General features: G+C 37.1%; 2 protein-coding genes across 6 annotated transcripts in view; one reads left to right on the plus strand and one right to left on the minus strand.

Moving 5' to 3' along the window:
• Positions 1–11804: 11804 nt before the first annotated feature.
• LOC147556470 (uncharacterized) overlaps positions 11805–20270 on the minus strand; it is a 28564-nt gene continuing 20098 nt past the window's right edge. For 2 of the 5 annotated variants that reach the window (XR_015235394.1, XR_015235392.1), the window contains exons 16-17: positions 13710–13769; positions 11805–12280 (exon numbers count right to left, since the gene is read on the minus strand). The gene's annotated coding sequence lies outside the window, so the exon portion shown is untranslated. Of the gene's footprint in view, positions 12281–13533; positions 13770–20270 lie in introns of those variants that run through there. The other 3 variants (XM_086664378.1, XM_086664380.1, XR_015235393.1) reach the window with 2 other exon arrangements.
• On the plus strand, positions 11887–13402 carry LOC147556471 (uncharacterized). Its single transcript, XM_086664381.1, has 2 exons — positions 11887–12557; positions 12649–13402. Exons 1-2 carry the CDS (start codon positions 11997–11999, stop codon positions 13222–13224), a joined length of 1137 nt encoding a protein of 378 aa, XP_086520507.1. The 5' UTR covers positions 11887–11996; the 3' UTR covers positions 13225–13402.

Raw genomic sequence — 20270 nt, forward strand, 5'->3', positions numbered from 1 at the left:
GTAATCTTTTTTTTTTTTCTTTGTAAGATTATCACCATGTTAGTATCAGATTGGAACTCGGAGATTTGTTGTTTGGAGTATAACTGACTTGCTGTTTGGACTCTCTTTTTTCAAAGTTGCACTTTGGACTTCCTATTGACGGATGAAAATATTCCGTTTTTGAAGTTATGCTTAAGAAAATTCCCACTTTACCCTTAGGAAAGTTCTACTTACAAAAATTCATCACACTGTAAGATCTGTCGCACACTCTTTCAACAGAAAAATAAAATAAAAATAAGATGGGTGCTTCTAAAGGCACCGGATCAAAAGGCTGTTAGCATCCAGAAATTTTGTTGACTCGAGTCAACGGTTCTTTACTTGAGTTCTCTATAAGCACCAGTTTTTAATGTGGGTGACGTTCACCTCTTCTTCCATCTTCTTCATCCAAAACAGAAGTAATCTCAATTCATCTTCTAGTTAAACTAGAGGAATCAATTATTGGTATAGTTCATAATCATCATCGCCAACGAGACGCTGTGGATTCTCAGTGAGTTATTGTATTTGCCATTGCTCCCCCAAGTCTATTTCTCTCTTCATCGCGACAACCAACAACCATTACTGCACCTCTAAGCCACAGAGCAAGTAAGTAGAGCTTAACCCTTTCCTATCTTCATTAGATTTAATGATTAGGGTTGGTTTTTTTGTTTCAAAATTAGGGTTTGTTTATTCTTAGTTCCGTTCTTCATTTTTTCAGATTTAAAACACAAATCTGTAGGAAGATGGAGAAAAGAGAAGAAGAGGCTTTAATTGATTTGGCTAGTCCCATTGTCCAAATACAGTAACTGTTAGAAGAAGCCCTATGAGAAGAACAAGGAAAACCCCTGCTACAAATGCCCCAATTGGGATGACTCCATCTTCAAAATATTTTGCCCTAAAGAAGTATCTAGATTGCCTATTGAAGATATCCTTCAATGTGAAGTTGTTTCTCAAAACCCTATTCCTTCTCCACCTTCAAATAGACAGACTTCTGAAAGCATAAGAGTTTTTATTAAAATAAGACCCACTTCATCTCTCTCCTCGCCTATCAATGGTTAGAACTCTTTTCCTTTCTCCCTCATCATCAAGAAGAACTTCTTCTTGTTCATTAGACAGTAAGTTCACTGCAACAACTTCTTCATCAGCTAGAGATTCAACTGGTAGTTCATCAACTGATTGTGATTCATCTAGACCTAGTTTTGTTGTTGATCTTTAAGATGAGTTTAAGAAAATCAAGAATCTCACTTACCCATGTCCACAAAATCAAAATCAAACCAAAATGAAAATCAATTTCAGAATCAAAACCATCAAGTTAAGAAACCCAAGTATTTTTCTCTTTCTAGATTCTCCTCTGTTTTTAAAAAAGATCAAACAAAAAACAGAGACCAAGAAAATCTTATTACTGATCAATCTTCAATTAATAAGACGAATTCATCATCATCAGCAAAAGAAGTTATCAGCAAGTATCTGAAAAAAGTGAAACCTTTATATGAGAAATTAGCCAATCCGTAAGTATGTGAAGAGTAACGGATTGGCTAATCCGTGACTTAATGAAAATGGGTGGATTGGTCCAGTCCGTCTTAGGGTACCATTGTTCGGCCCGAAATTCTAGTTGGATTTTGTGAGAGATGAATGGAGGGGTTAGGGTTAACTCCACTTGACCGGTGCCTACATAATTGGACGGTGTTAATAGAGAAAGGAACGGTTGGGCTTGGTGCTAACAGAGATGGATGCTAACAGCCTTTTGGCTCGGTGCCTTTAGAAGCACCCAAATAAGATTTGTCACGCCCACTAATATTACTTTATTAAACACGTTAATCACCTCTTACCCCTTTCTCTCTCTAACTTCTTCTTCTTAAAAAAAAAATGGTTATTTCCCTAATGGCCCCCTACTTTGTGACCAGCTTCCCGCCTGACCCCCTACTTTACGAGAAATACCCATATGGCCCCCTTCCGTTATAACACCGTTACTCTCTCTTTTTCTCTCTCTGCCATGTCACGCCACATCATATGTTACGCCACCTCATCACCTTCTCCGGCAGAAGTCGCCGGCCGGCGACCTTCAAACTAAAAATAAATTTTTTTTTTTTATTCTCTTCTTCTTCTCTCTCTCCTATTTTCTCTCTCTTCTTCTTCTTCTTCCTCTCTCTCTCTCATCTTCTTCCTCTCTCTCTACACACTCCGGCGAAGTGTTTCCCTTCGCCGGAGTACCTCGATCTGTTCAAAGAACAGACCTACTCCGGCGAAGGGTTTCCCTTCGCCGGAGTGTGGAGAGAGAGAGAGATGATATTAAAAAAAAAAATTAAAGAGAGAGAGAGAGGGGAGGGAGAAAATAAAAAAAAATGTTTTTTTTTTTAAATATTTTTGAAGGTCGCCGGTCGGAAATTGGCCGGCCGGCGACCTTGCCGGGGAAGATGATGATGTGTCGTGCTAAGATGATGTGGCAGAGAGAGAAAATGAGATGGAGGAGAGAGAGTAACGGAATGTTAAAGATAACGGAAAAAGGGGGCCATACGGGAATTATTGCTAAAGTAGGGGGCCAGGCAGGAAGCTGGTCACAAAGTAGGGGGCCATTAGGGAAATAACCTTCTTTCCCTTTAGTTGATTGAAGGGGATAAAGAATTGGAAATGAGCAAGCACTATGATGCAGCAGCTTCAGGATACTGCCGTGACAACGTATTCTTTTGATGATGACGAAAAGAGGCAAAAGTTAATACACAGTTAATTGTCCTGATTAGTTCTACATCTGCTACCATTCTTTTTAGGGTCTTCCCTAATAGCCCCCAATTTTGTGACCGGTTTCCTGCCTAACCCCTACTTTATCAAAAATACCCAGATAGCCCATTTTTTAGATTCCGTTATAACACCGTTACCTAGTCATCATTTCTCTCTCTTCCATCTCATTACCTCTCTCTGCCACCTCACCTTATCGCCACCTCATCATCTTCACCGGCGAACGTCGTCGGACAGCCAATTTTCCCGCTGGCGACCTTCATTAAAAAAAAATATTTTTTCCTCTCTCCTCTCTCTCTCAAAATTTTTTTTCTCTCTCTAGATCTGGTTCATATACCTAGTCATCATTTCTCTCTCTTCCATCTCATTACCTCTCTCTGCCACCTCACCTTATCGCCACCTCATCATCTTCACCGGCGAACGTCGCCGACCGGTCAATTTTCCCGCTGGCGACCTTCATTAAAAAAAATATTTTTTCCTCTCTCCTCTCTCTCTCTCAAATTTTTTTTTTCAGAGACCTTCAAGAAGGTCTTAGCCATCTACCGTGACTATTCAACTGACTAAGTGTTGTTGTCGATCTATTCGTTGAACGAGTTTGGATATCCAGAGAGGCATCTTCATCATTTCTACTACCCATTTCTACTATAACCCACTTTCACAAAATGGGCATTTGATCTCTAATCCCATTACTTTTTTTTTTAGAAACCGATTACATTGTCGTACAATTTGCATTGAATACATCAAAGATGTGATAAGCTTGCTACCCGCCCACTCAAACTCTAACATGACCTGGCCTATAGCCCACTCAAACATAACCTGGCCTATAGCCCAACTAGATAATGGCCTAAAGCCCAACTACACTACCTTATTTATACCCTAATAATTCCAATTCAAATAACCAAAGAATCCACCTTCTCTGGGATTCGAACCTGAGACCTCCAGGGATTTCTAGAGTTTATGTCAACATCTTGGAACCACTTGGGCTACCAACTGTTGACTTCTAATCCCATTACTTGATTCACCATTTCTGAACAAACATAACACCAATACCTAGTAGCTGGATGTTCACTCATTTTTACCTTTGAAACCTTTGTTTGCAACTTCAAGTACCCAAGAACAAAATCAACAAATAACCCTAGATTCTATCTTAACAGGTGATATAATCTTTGAAAATCAACCCAAAAATATAACAGAAACTATTCAACAATAATATATAGTCAAACCAGTTCCAATTAAAGAATCAAAGATCAAATATTTAACAAAGATCTAAGTACCAGAAAGGCTGAAGCTAAGAAATGCAGAGAGAGATGTCAGAGCTGTGAAAAGAAATCAACAAGCAGAGATGAACAGATGATATTGTTTGAGAGGAAATAGAGAAAACCGAGATATGGATTATAGGTATGATTTTTTTAATCGAAGTCAATAGGGGATTCATAGCTTAGGGATGAAAAGAATAAGGTCCGAACCAGATTTAGAGAGAGAATTTTTTTCTTTTTAGAGAGAGAGAGAGGAGAGAGGAAAAAAAGTTTTTTTTTTTTTAATGAAGGTCGCCGGTCGGAAAATTCGCCGCCCGGCGACCTTCGCCAGTGAAGATGATGAGGTGGCAGAGAGAGTTAATGAGATGGAAGAGAGAGAAATGATGACTAGGTAACTGTGTTGTAACGGAATTTAAAAAAGGGGGCCATCTGGGTATTTTTGATAAAGTAGGGGGCTAGGCAGGAAACCGGTCACAAAGTTGGAGGCTATTAGGGAAATAACCCTTCTTTTTATTTAGGACCCTTTCAATTTTATCTCAATGAGGGGTCCCTGAAACTCAATTCTCATGAAACAGAAGGTAGATCTTCTATTTATCCATCACCCAACATGCCTGGGACGTTTAATGTCATGGTACAAGATAAAAGGAGAAAGACGCACAAATATAACTGCCGTAAGCAACAACTTGAAGATCATATCCTTCGCTAAGATTACCGAAAAAATAAAAAGATATTTCTCCCCTTCAATCAACTAGAAGGAAAGAATTTAGAGAGAGAGAAAGAGCTTTAGAGGGAGAAAGGTAAGAGGTGATTAACACCTCTAATAAGATAAGTTTAGTCTAATAAGGGTAAAGTGGGAACTTTTTTGAGCATAACTCCAAAAACGGAATATTCTTATGAGATTCCGTCAAAAGGGAGTCCAAAGTGCAACTTTGGAAAAATGGAGTCCAAAAAGCAAGTCAATTATACGAAAGGGGGTCCAAACAGCAAATCTCCCTTTGGAGTTCCCCCAATTTTTTTCTTGTATTTGTCCTAAGTGCATCGCTGACACAGTTGCTTACTCTTATAAATTAAATGAGTAAAATGGTTTCCTATTTTTGTGTTTTCTAAAACGTTTCTCTCCGCAGCGGAGCGAATTTGTATTTGGTGGCGCCGCGCTCCCCTTTTTGGTACTTCATCGTTTCAATCTGGTAAAACCCTTGCCGGATCCAGCGAGGGTTTCATCTCTCTCCCTCTCTACCTCAGTTGGTGGTGGTGTGATCGGATCCTATAGCCCTCAATCCCCAAAATCTCATTCATTTCTCCTTCTTTTTATCCCAATCCAGTCGGAACCCTTAATCCCCAAATTCCTGACATAATCTATCTGATTGTGATATTTAAGTACCAAATCCGAAACCCATTTCAGTTCCACTGATTACAAATTCAGAGGTTTTAATTCTTATCCAAGTTATTCGAAAACCTAGATATGTACCTTCCCTGAATTCAGAACCCTGAAATCAGAACAAAAAACCCTTACCCAATTGAATCATAACCATCTATAAGTTGATAATCCTTCTGCACTAACAAAACCATAACTGTTTAGTGGTGGTGGGCTCGTTTGGTGGTGTGTTTAGTGGTGGCGTGTTCTGTGATTCGGTGGTAGTGGTAGTGGTAGTGGTAGTGGTGGCGGTGGTGGTGATGGTGGTTTGAAGAAATTAAGAGGGACGTGCTTAATGGTGGTGGTGTGTTCGCGGCCTTACAAAGGAAAATCATTCTACTACAACAATGACAGTCAAGAGGGATGTATATTAGTATTTTCTCTATTATAAGTTAACATAAAATTAGTCTTATTTTGTCGACCTTTAGGGTCTTTTCATTCTCGATCTTTAGGATCTCTTTGTCGACCTTCAGAGTCTTTTCTTTGAGTCTGTGTCTAGTCAATTTCTTTCTCTTCATGAAACACTTTACATTTAAAGGTATGTAACTCTCATGAAGTTTTCAGAGGAGAGAAATAAGAATTATCATCCATGTAACAATGTGATTTTATCACTTATGAACGAAATATGGTTTCACTTGGTTTAAAAAAAATGACAGTTTTTTCAAAACTAACCTTGATCATTCTTTTACCACTATGACTCATCAAGTTAAGAATATTGTTAAAAATCCTTTGCGCCTTTAGCAATTCTCTTTGTTTATCACGTCGTGGCATGTAAGTTTGCTTTTATAAGGGAAAAATTCCGAGGGGGGGGGGGGTGGCGGTAGTAAAAAATACACAACATTTTTGTGTAATTCAATTGTGTTTAAAGTAGTAAAATAGAAGGGTATATATTACTGCATGGACGAAGTTACGTGCTTATCACATCTTTATGATGTATCCCCCTTCTAAAGGCCAAAATCTGGAAGAGTTTTTTTACGTAGAACGGTGTGCTTAGAACCCCCTCCCCTCATTTTTTTTTTTTGAGTTAAACCACAATTTTCATTCATATGTAGGAATTCAATCCAATACATTACATGGTGTGGAGACTTTTGACTCCTTTGAGTACAATATGAGATTTACAAAAGTAAATGATAACATTAAAGTAAATGAGGGTTTCTCGCCTCACTTCTATAAGACTAATTGGGAAACGGTCAAAGCTGATCTTATTGCTCTAGTGTCTGATTTCTTTCTTCATGCTACGATTCCTGAGCAGGTTAATCATACCCATATTTGCCTCATTCCCAAAACCAAATCTCCCCAGTCAACGTCGGATTATAGACCTATCAGCCATATGAACACTACTTATAAAATCATTACTAAAATTCTGGCTAATCGTGTCTCAAAACTATTCTTCCTGATATCATTTCTCCTTTTCAGTCGGCCTATGTTCCAGGTAGGCAAATTACTGATAATGTTATTATCAGTCAGGAAATTACTCACTCTTTTAAGCGTATTAAGGGTTCTAAAAGTTATTTTGCTCTTAAATTCGATATGTCCAAAGCTTTCGATCGCATAGAGTGGCATTTTCTGGATTCTATTATGAGTCGGCTGGGTTTTTCTACTCACTGGATCAATCTTATTCACACCTGTATTTCTACCTCCACCATGGCGGTTCTCATTAATGGTCGTCCTGGTCCGACTTTCAACGTCAGCAGAGGCATTAGACAAGGTGATCCTCTTTCTCCCTTCTTGTTTACCCTGGTTATGGAAGGCCTTAGTCGCCTTCTAGAAACTCAGGATTTGTCTGTTCCTTTCAAAGGCTTTCCTATACCGCGAACCAACATTAACCTTAAGCATCTCCTGTTTGCCGACGATTGCATCATCTTTGGGCAAAATTCTCTGGAGAACATTTCTGCGCTTCAGCACATCCTGGATATTTTCTGTTCTTCTTCTGGCCAAATGATTAACTTTGACAAATCAACTATCTTCTTTTCGAAAAACACTCATCCGAAATTCAAGCGTATTATTATTCGGAATTTGAAAGTTCGTCAGTCCTCGAATCTTGATAAATATCTGGGTACTCATCTTTTCATAGGAGCTAATAAACAGAAACTTTTTTCTTCCCTGGTTAACCAAATCCAGAATAAGTTGTCTAAATGACAAACTTCTCTTCTCTCTCAGGCTGGTCGTTCTATTGTCATCAACACAATAACAGCGGCTGTTCCCCGATACCAAATGCAATGCTTTGCCATTCCTAAAGGTATAAGTAATCGCATTGAAGCTCTTCAAAGAGCCTTCTGGTGGGGAAAACCCAAATCTATCCACACTATTAACTGGTCTGCCATATGCCTTCCAAAAAAGTTGAGAGGTCTTGGTTTCCGTTACCCAATTCTTGATAATCAAGCTTTTTTGTGTAAGCTTGTCTGGCGTCTCAATAAGAATCCCAGTTCTCCTTGGGCTTCTATTCTCAAAGCCAAGTATTTCAACAAAGATCATAAACCTAAGTTGGCTAAAAACCATCACTCTTGGCTTTGGAAATCCATATCTAATTATGTTGAGAAAGTGTCCAATTTGACCTTTTGGGATATTAATAAAGGTACGAATATTAATATTTGGCAGGACTATTGGATTCCTAATCACCCTCCCCCCCTAACCAATAATCTTAATAGTAATCTTACGAAAGTTCATCAACTTATCAGAAATAATCAATGGGATACAAATACTTTATACCAATGCTTTAATCGTAATATTTGCAATGCAATTTTAAGCATTAATATACAGGATCAGCAGGATGACATTGCGAGATGGTCTCTTACGAAATCGGGTAAGTTCACAATTAAATCCATGTACTACTATTTACGTACAGAGCACTATCCTTACGAAATGAAAGAATGGGCTTTTATTTGGCATTTGCCAATTTTACCTAAAATCAAACTATTCCTCTGGAAATGTTGTACCAACAGTTTACCTGTGAGAGATAAAATTGGCAAATATATTGGGCATATTTATAATTGTGAATTCTGTCAAAATCAAGAAACTATGATTCATGTTCTTCTTCATTGCGATTTAGCTAAGGTGATTTGGCTACACTTCAATGTTATTACGAGTAATATCAGTAACCTTGTAGACTGGATCATCTCATGGAAAGATATAGAAGACCACATAAGTAGTCGTTTTGCGATTATACTATGGAATATATGGAAAGCACGATGCGATAAATGTTTTGAGTCTAAAGATCCGGTACCGATGATAATCATTGATGCTATCAAAAGTAGTACTTATCTTCAGCAAACACAGAATACTCATAAGAAAATTGAAAAGGTGAATGGTTGGTCGCCACCTGTCTACCCTTTTATTAAAATTAATGTAGATGCTTCCTTTATAGCAGCACAGGATGAGGCGGGGATAGGGTGTATTATGCACGATGACCAGGCAACTTTCCTTGCAGCAGCAGCTTTCACTTTTCGGGGACAAAACGCTGAAGAGTGTGAATGCGGAGCAATCTTCAAAGCTCTTCAATGGGCACTTAAAAAGAAGATAGTTTACATTCATATTGAAAGTGATAACCTTAATATAGTTCAAAAACTCAACAAGGAAAAAGTAGAAATATCTTGGCAGTCGGAAAAGATTATAGAGAAAGTGCAACAGCTGGAGGTCAATTTTACAAAGGTGATATATACTCATACCCCCAGAGAAGGCAATTATAAGGCAGATCAATTGGCTAAATGGAGTAGAAGAAACAAAGGAACATGGATGTGGCTTTCCTTATTAGATCTTCCGCAGGATTTGTATGAGTTGTTTTAGTTTCTCGTTTTGTATCTCAACAAAAAAAAAAAAAAAAAAAAAAAAAACATAAAGCTAAATGAGTTCAACATTACAATAAAAAATGAAAAGATCCTAAATATCACAAATTAGAAGACCCTAAATGTCTTAAACTTTATTATGCTTAAATATATGTTGGAACGATGAGGTTGTTGATTGAATAAGATGTTGTCATTTTTTTTTGAGAGCAAACCATTCTATTAGATGGAAAAAACGATTACAACAGATATCAACAAAAAGATAATCCATCTCCCACAATCCAAATTACATTAGCTTGCATAGTTGGTCTGGTTTTCAGAATAGACTGCCAAAAAGGTGACGAAGAGGCAGGTTTTGGTGATGTCCAAAAATTTTCATTCTTAATATACTTTGCTCTAAGTAGTCTACACCACATTGCTGAAGTCTTGGTTATAATTTTCCATGTCGCTTTGGCTATTAGAGCTTCATTGGCTTCTGCTAGCATTCTAATACCAAGACCCCCATGTTATTTTGGGCTGCATATAATTTCCCATCCTATGAAGTGCATTTTCCTTTCTTCTTTAGAATGACCCCACTAAAAGTTACGTTCCATTAGCTCTAGTTGTAGATCTGTATGTTTGGGTACTAATTGGTAGTTGAAAGGATATGTGCAACATGCATTGAGGACAGATTTAAGTAGAATCGCCCTCCGGACCTGAGAAATAAGCTTTTGTTTCCAACCAGACAAAGTTTTTGATATTTTTCTAGTAACCACTCATGACTTTGAATCCTATTGCCTGGTTTAAGAATTAATGTACCCAAATATTTAGCTTGATTTTGTTACCACCACAGATATTGTCCTCTTCATTTAATTGATGTTCTTTAATCTTCTTTTTTTGTTCTCGCGATTGAAACGTGTTTCTTTGTCAGCCTTAACCACACATCCATGGCCATCATCATTCCTCATCAAACTGTTTCTAGAGGGAGAAAGTCTCATATACAACAAATCGAAAATATAGAAAAATTAGATTACGAGGAATTGGGATCTAATTTTTGTTTTCTGTGTGCCTCACTAAGATCAAGTCCTGACACGAATTTCTCCTGCTCTCTGATGACGAACACACCGAAAATGAAATTGTTATTATTGGATCCATCATCTTTAAGCGGAGAATAACCTTTTTAGTTTTTTAGAGATTGATGATGAAGAAACTAGTCACGAGAGTAATGAAGGTGACAAAATCAAGTCGGATCGCACCCAACTGTCTCTCTCGCACTCTCTACTAAAGATTATGTATCTCTAGCCAACCATACTCGTGGTATTGGTTTCTCTTGTCAAGAAATAAAAGATGATTGCTCAACATCGAGGAACCCGCTACCCATACTAACTTCCTCGTCCATTCTCCGCAACACTGGGAGATCTCGTTCTCTCCCTACGGAGGAATTCCCTCCCCTCATTTTAAAACAGTAATTTCATTGCCTAAACTAATTTTTAACGGATGATCCCTTCTAATGCTGCAATACCTTTTGTTATTGGTTCCAATTTTAAAACAATGTTAGAATAACACTAATTAGTATTGTCCTCTCCGCGATTAAATCCTATTCCTGTTCCAAATTCCGTCTGGTTTAGGAGTTTTTGTTGGAAAAAAGTTAGCGTTTAAGTTGAAATGGAAGGTGGAAGATAACCGATGCATCAAATTCCTGTTCCAAATTATGGCTAAAAGACATTTTAACACAACATGATTAATAAAAGATATCAAATCTACTTCATTTTATCACATACAATCATGCATCAAATTTAACTGAAATACTTACAAGTGTTCCGCTTATTTTATTTACTGGGTTCACGTGATCATATGGCGAGATGTTAATTGAAATGACTTCCATTTCAACTACAAAGTTACTGTCTAAAAATTGTTCGAAAAAGTTGGCGTTTAAGTTGAAATGGAAGGTGGAAGATAATCGATGAATAAAATAATGTTGATCACTAGACTTCAAAGCTCGATGAATCGATTCTTTTAGACAGTAATTCGCCCCCTTCTGGTATGAAACCACGAGTACACAACGGGTCAGGAATTATGCCTTCAGGATACGATGAAGTCCTTCAACAAGTGCTTGGTTCAAAGTATGTACGCTTTGACCAAGACCAAGAATATTCTATATTAATAAACTGATAATGCCAAACAACCGACTCCGAAATTCGACAAATCACTTATTATAGAAAACCCAAGAATACAACCTTGATTATGAGACAAAAAGTGCAAGAAAAATGGAGAGAGAGAATTTCGTTGTATACTGTTGGATTAATTTGCAACCTATTTATAGGTATTTAAGAGATGCCAATGAATGAGGTATATCCCTTCACATGGTATATATATGCCAAATTGGATGAAGGGATGTCCCCCTGAAATGAGAATGTCACCTTCTTGGTTGATGCTCATTCACCATAAAGGCATCAATTTTGAAAATTACCAACACTTTTTAAACAAATCCCCGTTCCGTTTGTTAAAACGGGTGATCTATACCCAGCCTTTATGTAGCTAGGAGCCTGAACTTGAGTACAAAGTACCAAATTTGCCATGACTAACGGTGGGATACTCTTATGTCTGCCCTAGACTCAGTCCTCTATGGACCGTTCAGAAGAAATTTTAAATTTAAAATAAAACAAGTCGTTTCCCCCTCAAACCCCCCTAACAAACCCCTGAAAAAACTCAATTCAACAAATACAAATATAAATTCCCACACTTCTAAACAACCCATATTAACAAATTCTCTCTCTCTCTCTCTCTCTCTCTCTCTCTCTCTCTCATCTCTCTATAGAAATGCAGACATCCAACAAGAGCAAGAACTCTGACCTCTCTTCTCCATCACTAGTTCCAACAGACAGTTCAAGATTTAAATCCTTCTATCTTACTTGTCGTCGTCGCCTTCTGTGTAAATCGAAATCATCTGCCCTAGTCTCATCTTCCATCAATCCAATCCCACATAACAAAACTTCTCTTATTAAAAGTACTTCCAACAATAAACCCACACATAATCTCTGGTCTCCAATTAATCAACATCCTCCAGATTGCTTCAAAGATAGCAGAGAAGCTGCAAAAGCTTACTGGAAAAGAGCCCGGAAATTAGAATTAGAACTCGAACTTATTCAGCTCAATAAATGGATCCAAACAGAGAAGAATCTTAGAAACCACATTCATAGTACAAATGAAACACATTCTGATAAACTTGACACAAAAAGAACTGTGAAAACGAAGCTTCTTAGACTTGTTAATGGAGGTTATATCTATATAACAAATAAAAATAAGCCTTGGGGAAGACTTGTAATGCAGATTTCTACACCGAAACTCGTCCAAGCAGATACTAGAGCAAATGCTTTACAGGTTATATGAAATATCATTTCAATTTTGAACTAATCAAACCTTCAAGAGGAGTTTTTCATTATGATATTGTTTTTTTTTTTGTTATGAACAGGTCTTAAATAGAATGGCATCGATGTCGGCAAGTGAACTAAGCGAATGGTTGCTCAAATCAATGCCGATGGGCGATATCAAGCATGGTATAGAAGAAACAGTTTCGACCGGATTTGAAAAAGGGTTCATGGAAACTATTGTTTCGGTCTCAGCTAAGAAGCTCGAACTTCTGGCTCAGGAAGGTCTTAGTATTCAAATGGGAGCGAAGGGAATGACGAAAGAGACGGTTTCGGAGAAGACAGAGGAGAGAGAAGAATGTCTTATCTTTGCAGTGATGATACAAATGAGAGATCCAGAGGAAGGGTATGTAGCTTTTGGGGAGAATATGATTGGGTTAGTTGAGGCTTATGCTTCAGAGATGGATGGAAATGGATACCTTCACATTAAAGGAGTTCATCTTGCAGGGATTTGGAATGGTTTTAAGAGATTTAATGGAAGTATTACAGATAAGAGAAAGCATGTAAAGGATGAAGATAATTTTATTTGGAGTGTTTCTCTTAGAGGTTGTGGAAGGAGATGCAACTCTAACTGTCCTAAACCTGTCAGAAACCCTAATCTTTCTTTTGTTTCTTCATAAAAATTAAGAACTCAGCTTCTAATCCAATAATAAGAGCCGACGATGATATTGTTCTAATTTCCGTTGTATGGTTTATTATGAGTTAAGTTGATCACTATTTTTGGAGAACAATTATTTCTTGTAGTCAATCTATTGTCTATCATCTTGAATCTAAATGAAAGAGATTTTCCATCACAAACACCATCTTAGGTTTCTAAACATAAGTATATAACTTCATAATATGAAATAGTCAAAGAGGTGAGTCTTGTAACTAGTATATATTGATGCGTGTCTAATGGTGAAATAGTTAAATAAGTAGATCAAATTACATACTCTGAAAGTCTGAATATCATATATAAACAACTATTCTCCCTAACGAGCAGTTCGAGAACAATCAGACTAGTTTTCATGATACACAAACACTAATAGTACATAATGTTACAAAGGTCTAAGTCTGAATCTTTGTTGTATTCAAATATCATTTAGAACGTGTATACAATGCTTACAGTTTTATGCATGACTTCCATATCTTCTGAAGAAATCTTATCTGATGTTTCCTCGACTCCCTGGAACACCAAGTATGCAAGAACATCAGTACAAGTACATCACCCATTGATTATAGTTTGATTATTTTAAAAAGCTTTTTAATGTTCTTCGTGTGTTCAAAGAGGGTGTTCATGGCATAGGGTATTTTCAGGATTTTTCTCAAAAATGTATGTTTTATCAGAGCAGCCAAAGTTGAGATTTTGATGGTTACTTGTTCCTAAGCAAATGGCCTTGACGTATGTTCTCGAGGAAGAAGTAAACAAATTTCAAAAGAGAAAGTTAGTTAAGAATATATTAAGGATTCTTAACAAACTTTCGTCTTGGGTAGTTATAGGAAGTTATAACGACACCTCTTATTCTAGCGCACCCCTCTTCCAATCCTTAATTCTTTACACCTTGTGTACACCTTCATCATCATTTATATTCGTTCACATGCCCCCTCAAGATGATGAAGTTGAAAGAACCATCAGTTCGTTTCCGAGAGGAATAAAAATAGCCTTAGATAAACCCTTTGTAAGAAGATATGCTGGTTGCCCAAGAATTGGAATATGGCGAATTTGGAGACAGCCAGCAACAACCAAATCTCGAACAAAGTGGTACTCGACTTCAATGTGTTTGGTTAACAACATGACAAGTAGGATTAGCTGCAATGTTCTTAGCACCTAAATTGTCACAGTAGAATACCAAGGGATCAGAAATGGGGTGATGCAACTCCTGTACTACATTAGAAGTCCAAAGCATATCTGCAGCAGCAATGAAAATGCTCTGTACTTTGCTAAATTGAAGGACTTAGCAACTACAGGTTGTTTCGTGGAGCATTAGGAGACAAGAGAACGAGCACGAACTAAGCAATACCCATTAGTAGATCTTCTTGTGTCTGAGCAACCTGCCCCAATCAGAATCAGAGTATCCCACCAATTTGGAAACATCTCCTTTTGTAATTGAGATACCGCAGTCGATTGTGCCTTTGATGTATCTAGGGATATTCTTAACTAGCTGCAAGTGAGTGGACCAAGGAGTTTGCATGAATTGAGTTGCATAATTAACAGCAAAATGCACATCTAGTCGTGTCATTGTTAATTATATAAGACCTCCAACAAGGCATCTACAAAGAGGGATCAGGCAATATGTTTTCATCAAGCTTAGAGAGTCTACTGCCCCCTCAAATTGGTGGAGTGCTCGTCGCCTTGGAGTCCAAAGATCAACTTTTTTTAAAAGCTCTAATGCATGTCTTCTGTGTCAAAATGAGTTCGAGTGAACGACTACTTCAGGCCTCAAGGTTCCAGCTCCTTCATTGCAAGCTCTGAATTCAGAGTACTAGTGAGAGACGTAAGGTCTTGGGAGCTGTTGTCAGTGAGATCAATGTATCTACATAAAGCAGGTAGAACCCTGGGTTTTCACAAACATTGAGTGATCATTGATGCTCCTATGGAAACCCCAAGGTAAATAGAAATGAGCCAAATCGGTTAGACTATACCTAGGAGCTTGTTTTAAGCCATATAGACTCTTCTAAAATTTGTGCACATAAGAAGGATAAGAAATATCAACAAAACCAGGTCGTTGTGTCATGAACACCTATTCCTCCAAAATGCCATGGAGAAAAGCATTAGATACATCAAGTTGCTCAAAATCCTAGCCATTTGAAACAACCAAAGTAAGCACAATCCTTTTTGTAGTTGCTTTGACAGCTGGACTGAAGGTCCCGGGTAACCAAGTCCATTTTGAATTTGTCATATGGCTAATAGCTCAGTGTTCGCGGCCCACACCTTTGAATTTGACTATTTAGTGCTTTAGACACAATAGAAACCATATGTGCTTCTTCAATATCATAAGTTTCTTGAGAGAAGCCAACCTGAGCTTTATAAGCATCTTTTGCTCTAAGTTTTTCTTTATTTGATTTAGAGGACTCTCCTTCTTCATAAAGGTGAAGTCCTGCGAAGCTTGGTCGGCTGTGATCGTTAAGTCTTGTTGCAGCTCCCAACTTAAAGTGGTCTGGAAATAAAATTTCTTTTAGAACACCCTCAACCCTACGTCCACTTCCTCACTTCCCTTTTCTCTTCTTAGTTGTTGCAGCCGTGTGCTAGAGAGAGAGAGAGAGAGAGAGAGAGAGGAATTTGGGTGTTTCAGAGAGAGAAAGCTAAGGAGGGGGAGGAGAGATCGGAAGTTTGTGGCTTTCTTTGTTGATTCTTTGCGTGGGGTTTGCTTTGCTTTGACATCGAGGTAAGTTTCTACTTTCCTGTGCCTTTTTCATAGGGAAATTAAGTAATTAGATAGATTTTCGGTATTCCAAACTCGGTCACATATCAACTGCCAGGTTCGGTTTGAAGTAACGAATACATCATATGTTATTTTTGAGCATGAAAACTATATTTGTATAATATGATTTGTATGCGTGATGGGATGAGTTGGTGGGAAGTTGATGAATTTGGTGGCTGGTTTGACGCTCTCTTCTGATTGTTTGTTGCGATGACTGACATGTTCGTATGGTAAGGCCTACTGAGGTACGACCTCGGTATGGAGCATATGCATCAGCGCTAACAGAAGAGTAGCTTTGTGGACCCACTCTAATGCAACGTAGGTTATGGGAGGGTTTAGATGATGAATCTGATTTCCTTAGATGAACACCAGCTTAGCAAACCACTTGTGTCTTGTTGATCGTTACTTACCTATACCTCTATTGCCACAGTTAAATATATATATACATATATATAATATATATCATGTGCCCCTAGGGCACGAACAGTTGTATCAATCAAATGTGATATAATTTTAGCCCAGTGCTTCTATAGGCGCCCCATAGTATCGCTCTAGGCGTTCTCCTCAAACATGCCACTCGATTTTCCATATTTATTGTTGTTATATTCTGGATACCCTAACTTTTTGGCATTTTACTTATTGAGAGATTTATTTGTTTAACTATGAGCCGTGATTGAATGAGCTCGAGCTCATACGCGGAGGTATGAGCTCGCTCGAACTATCAACCATAGAATTTCCTTGAGATTCGTTAGCATCATCCCCTCAAGTAAAGGCACCTTCCTTTACGTTCTCCAAGTTTTAAGGCAATTAAACATAACCCGCTAAAACTACCATATTCACAGAATTGCCATTAATGTTAATATACCGCTCAATTCCCCTGCAACTCATTTGTTTCTCTTTTATTTCTCCCGACTTTATTGTCATAAAACATGGTTAGCGCTTTGGGAAAGTACGAACAAAAATTCGGGATAGAAAACTTCCGCCAGCGCTTTGGAGATCCGGAATAGAAAATGAAACAACACATTTTTTCTTCTTCATCTCCTACTACCACCACCATCAAATTCGGCCACCACCATCACACCACTATTTTCCCCACCTTTTTCTTCTTCTCTCCGTCCACCACCACTCCATGTATCTTTCTCTCTATTCCTTATCCTCCTATTTTGTCTTTCTTCATTATTCTCTCTTCATCTAATCCGACAAAGGAGGGAAACTTCTTTGCAGGAAAACCGATCTGGTTTGGGGAAATCCCCGAACCAATATGAACTGGTTGAGAGAATTCCTTGCTGAAAAACGGCTAGAAAGCGAAAAGGAAGAAAAGAGATAGGGAAGAGGAAAGAAGAGAGAAAAATAATGGTAGTGAGGGTGGTCAAAACTCGAAAGTGTTGGATGGAAAAGAAGAAAAATTCTAAAAAAAAAAAATTGAAGGTGCTAGGAATGGTCGTTTGCAGCGACTATTGCCAGAATGCATAAGATATGGCGATGTAGTTGTGGAGAATAAGAAAGAAAACAAAAATATTTTACTCAAAATGGTTTCCCTCTGACCATTAGAAAAAATCAGTCAACTAAAGTTGACCAATTTTTAACAAAATTTTTGCATCCCAGAATTCTTTTATTTCCCCAAAACGTCGGGCTTAAACATAACCAATCACTTCCAAATTATTTATATAATTGTCATCCAACTACTTCTAAGCCTCACTTTTTGTTTTTGCAAAACAATGAGTATAATCTTTTATGGAACCTTTAGATTTTATTTTCTTTTAGTTATAGAATTTCTTTTTTTCTTTTTTTTTTCAGTTTTATTTTTTGGTTAAAGAACAACAAATGAGTATAGTAATTATTTACATTATTTTATTTTCTCTCTTTCACTATTTGTTGTTCTTTAACCAAAAAATAGAACTCTCTAATGTAATGAAAAAGTAAAACAAAAACTCTATAATTAAAGAGAAAATAAAATATAAAAGTTCCAGACAAAATTATACTCATTTTTTTTTGCAAAATAGAAACAAAAAGTGACACATAGAATTAGTTTGGTGACAATTATATAAATAATTTGGTTTTAATAGATTACGCTTAAGTGGAGTAATGTTGTGAGGAATAAAAACAAATGAGTTTTCAAGGGAAATTAGACAATAAATTGGCATTTGTGGCAATTATGTGAAAATTGTAGTTTCAAATTGGTTATGTTTAATTACCTTAAAACTTGGAGAAACTAAAGGAATGTGAGATGTCCTCCTTTGCACGTGAAGGAAGATCTTAACAAATTGATAGCTCAAGCTCATACCTTCTGTGAGCTTGAGCTCATTCAATCACGTGAGGGAAGACCCTAACATATTTATTTGCTTCTTTTTTCTTAAATTAGTTATTTTATTATGAGAGAGATTTCAATTCCTTTTTTTTAACCTTTGCAATTTATTTTGTTTTTTTTTTTTTTAAATTAGTTATTTTATGTCTAACAAAGAAACGGTATTTTTTTTTAAATAGATTATTTTATTTCTAAAAAGGACTATATTCTAAATTTTGGGAAGGACTTCTAGACAATATATATAATATATAATATATATATATATATATATATATATATATATATATATATGTATAACACCTGTAAATGTGATGGAAAATCTAGTTGACTTATAGATCTTGAAATTGTCTATTAAGGTTATAGGGATTTAGAAATTTATTTGTTGGGTTTTGAACCAGCCTATTATTTTTCAAGGCAAGAAGTGTCTCGTGGTCTTAATTAGCCCTTGTAGGAGTTGCATCTCCTAAGAAGTTATTTCATTTATTTATCTTTGTCCGACCTACGCGTTGATGATTTAAAGACATCAGTACGGTTATTGAAGACTTAATAAAGTTTCGTTTAGTCGATTTATTGTTGCTTATGAGCTTCATATTTGATGTTATTTGTCTCTTAGGATGAGTGCATCGATTGTGTTTACTGTTCTGTCAGGAAATGCTTTAAGTTTAGGTTTTCATGGCAATCGACTTGGAAATTTGCGCTCGGGGCATTACAAGTCCTTTGGTAGGTATACAATTGTTGTTGTTATTGACATTGATGTTGGAGCCTTAATTTAATAAAGTATAAAAGGGCATCCGTTGCGCGTTAGCGCATACCTTTTCTTGGTGGGTCTCTATAGTATACAATAGCGAGACAATGTTGAATCTAGAAATCAATGCAACCTATCCCACCCTCCCCTAGTACTGAAGCTTCAGGATCAACAGAATCTAGTCTTGAAGATGCTACTTTCACCTAGGGCTGGGAAAATGGTCCGGGAACCCGAGATCCGCCCGATCCGTAGGAACCCGTTGACCGAAAGAAGTCCGAGCCGGGCTTACCCGGCCCGTTAAATCGAGCTATACGGGCGGGACGGGCAGAGCCACTTACCTGACGCCCGACCCGATAGGCCCGACCAATAACCGCCCGAAGTAACCCGCCCGAAGGAACCCACATGAAATTAATTTATAGGGCTGAGATTATATTGTTAAGAGTGAATCTCAGCCGTTGTATAGAAAACCCTAAAGGACCACATATATATAGTGTTGTCCTCTCTTCTCTTTGAGGAAAACTCTGTTTAAAGATGAGCAGAGCTTATAAACCAATTGATAACCAAGCTTCCTTCTTTGTTCTCCATTGTTCAACCTTATTTTTCGTTCTATGTTCTCCTCTTTCCTTTGTTCTACTTTTCTTGGTTTGGAAATAGTGTCAGTTGAAATGGTAGCAAGGATAAATCACTACTATCTCGGCCGAAACCCTTGCATGATATAAGTTTGTTCTCTTCTTCCGGTTCTTCTTCACCATTAACCCAAAGAAATGAAGTGTTACTGTGTTATCAACAAAAAGAGAGTGAAACGAAAAGATCTCTAGCTAGAATTTTTATGTCTTGTAGAGAAGTATTTTAATTTATGTTTTCTTTTTTATCTCTCTATATTTTTTTTCTTTAGAAGTCATGTATATATTGATTTCCAGAGCATATTTGGTCATGTATATATCTCTTCATATCAGATCTATTCTTTCTCTTTCTCTCTCTGTTATCTCTGATCTCTTTCTATGTCTTCATCTTTGTGGGAGACAAATAGAAGTTTATGATCTATCATGTTGATTTGTGTATTGGAAATTCTATTGATTGATATCTCCATTTACTCAAGTTTGGAAAAAATCCTAGATTTTTTTTTCTAAAAATATTTCTAAAAGAAACCCTAAAAAACCCTAAAACCGGTTCTAGAAAACCCTAAAAAAACGTTTCAAAAAGAACTAAAAAACG

This window comes from Eschscholzia californica, unplaced genomic scaffold (genome assembly GCF_041429995.1).
Source record: "Eschscholzia californica isolate CP2 unplaced genomic scaffold, dmEscCali1.0.p SCAF_2, whole genome shotgun sequence".
Taxonomy (NCBI): Eukaryota; Viridiplantae; Streptophyta; class Magnoliopsida; order Ranunculales; family Papaveraceae; genus Eschscholzia; species Eschscholzia californica.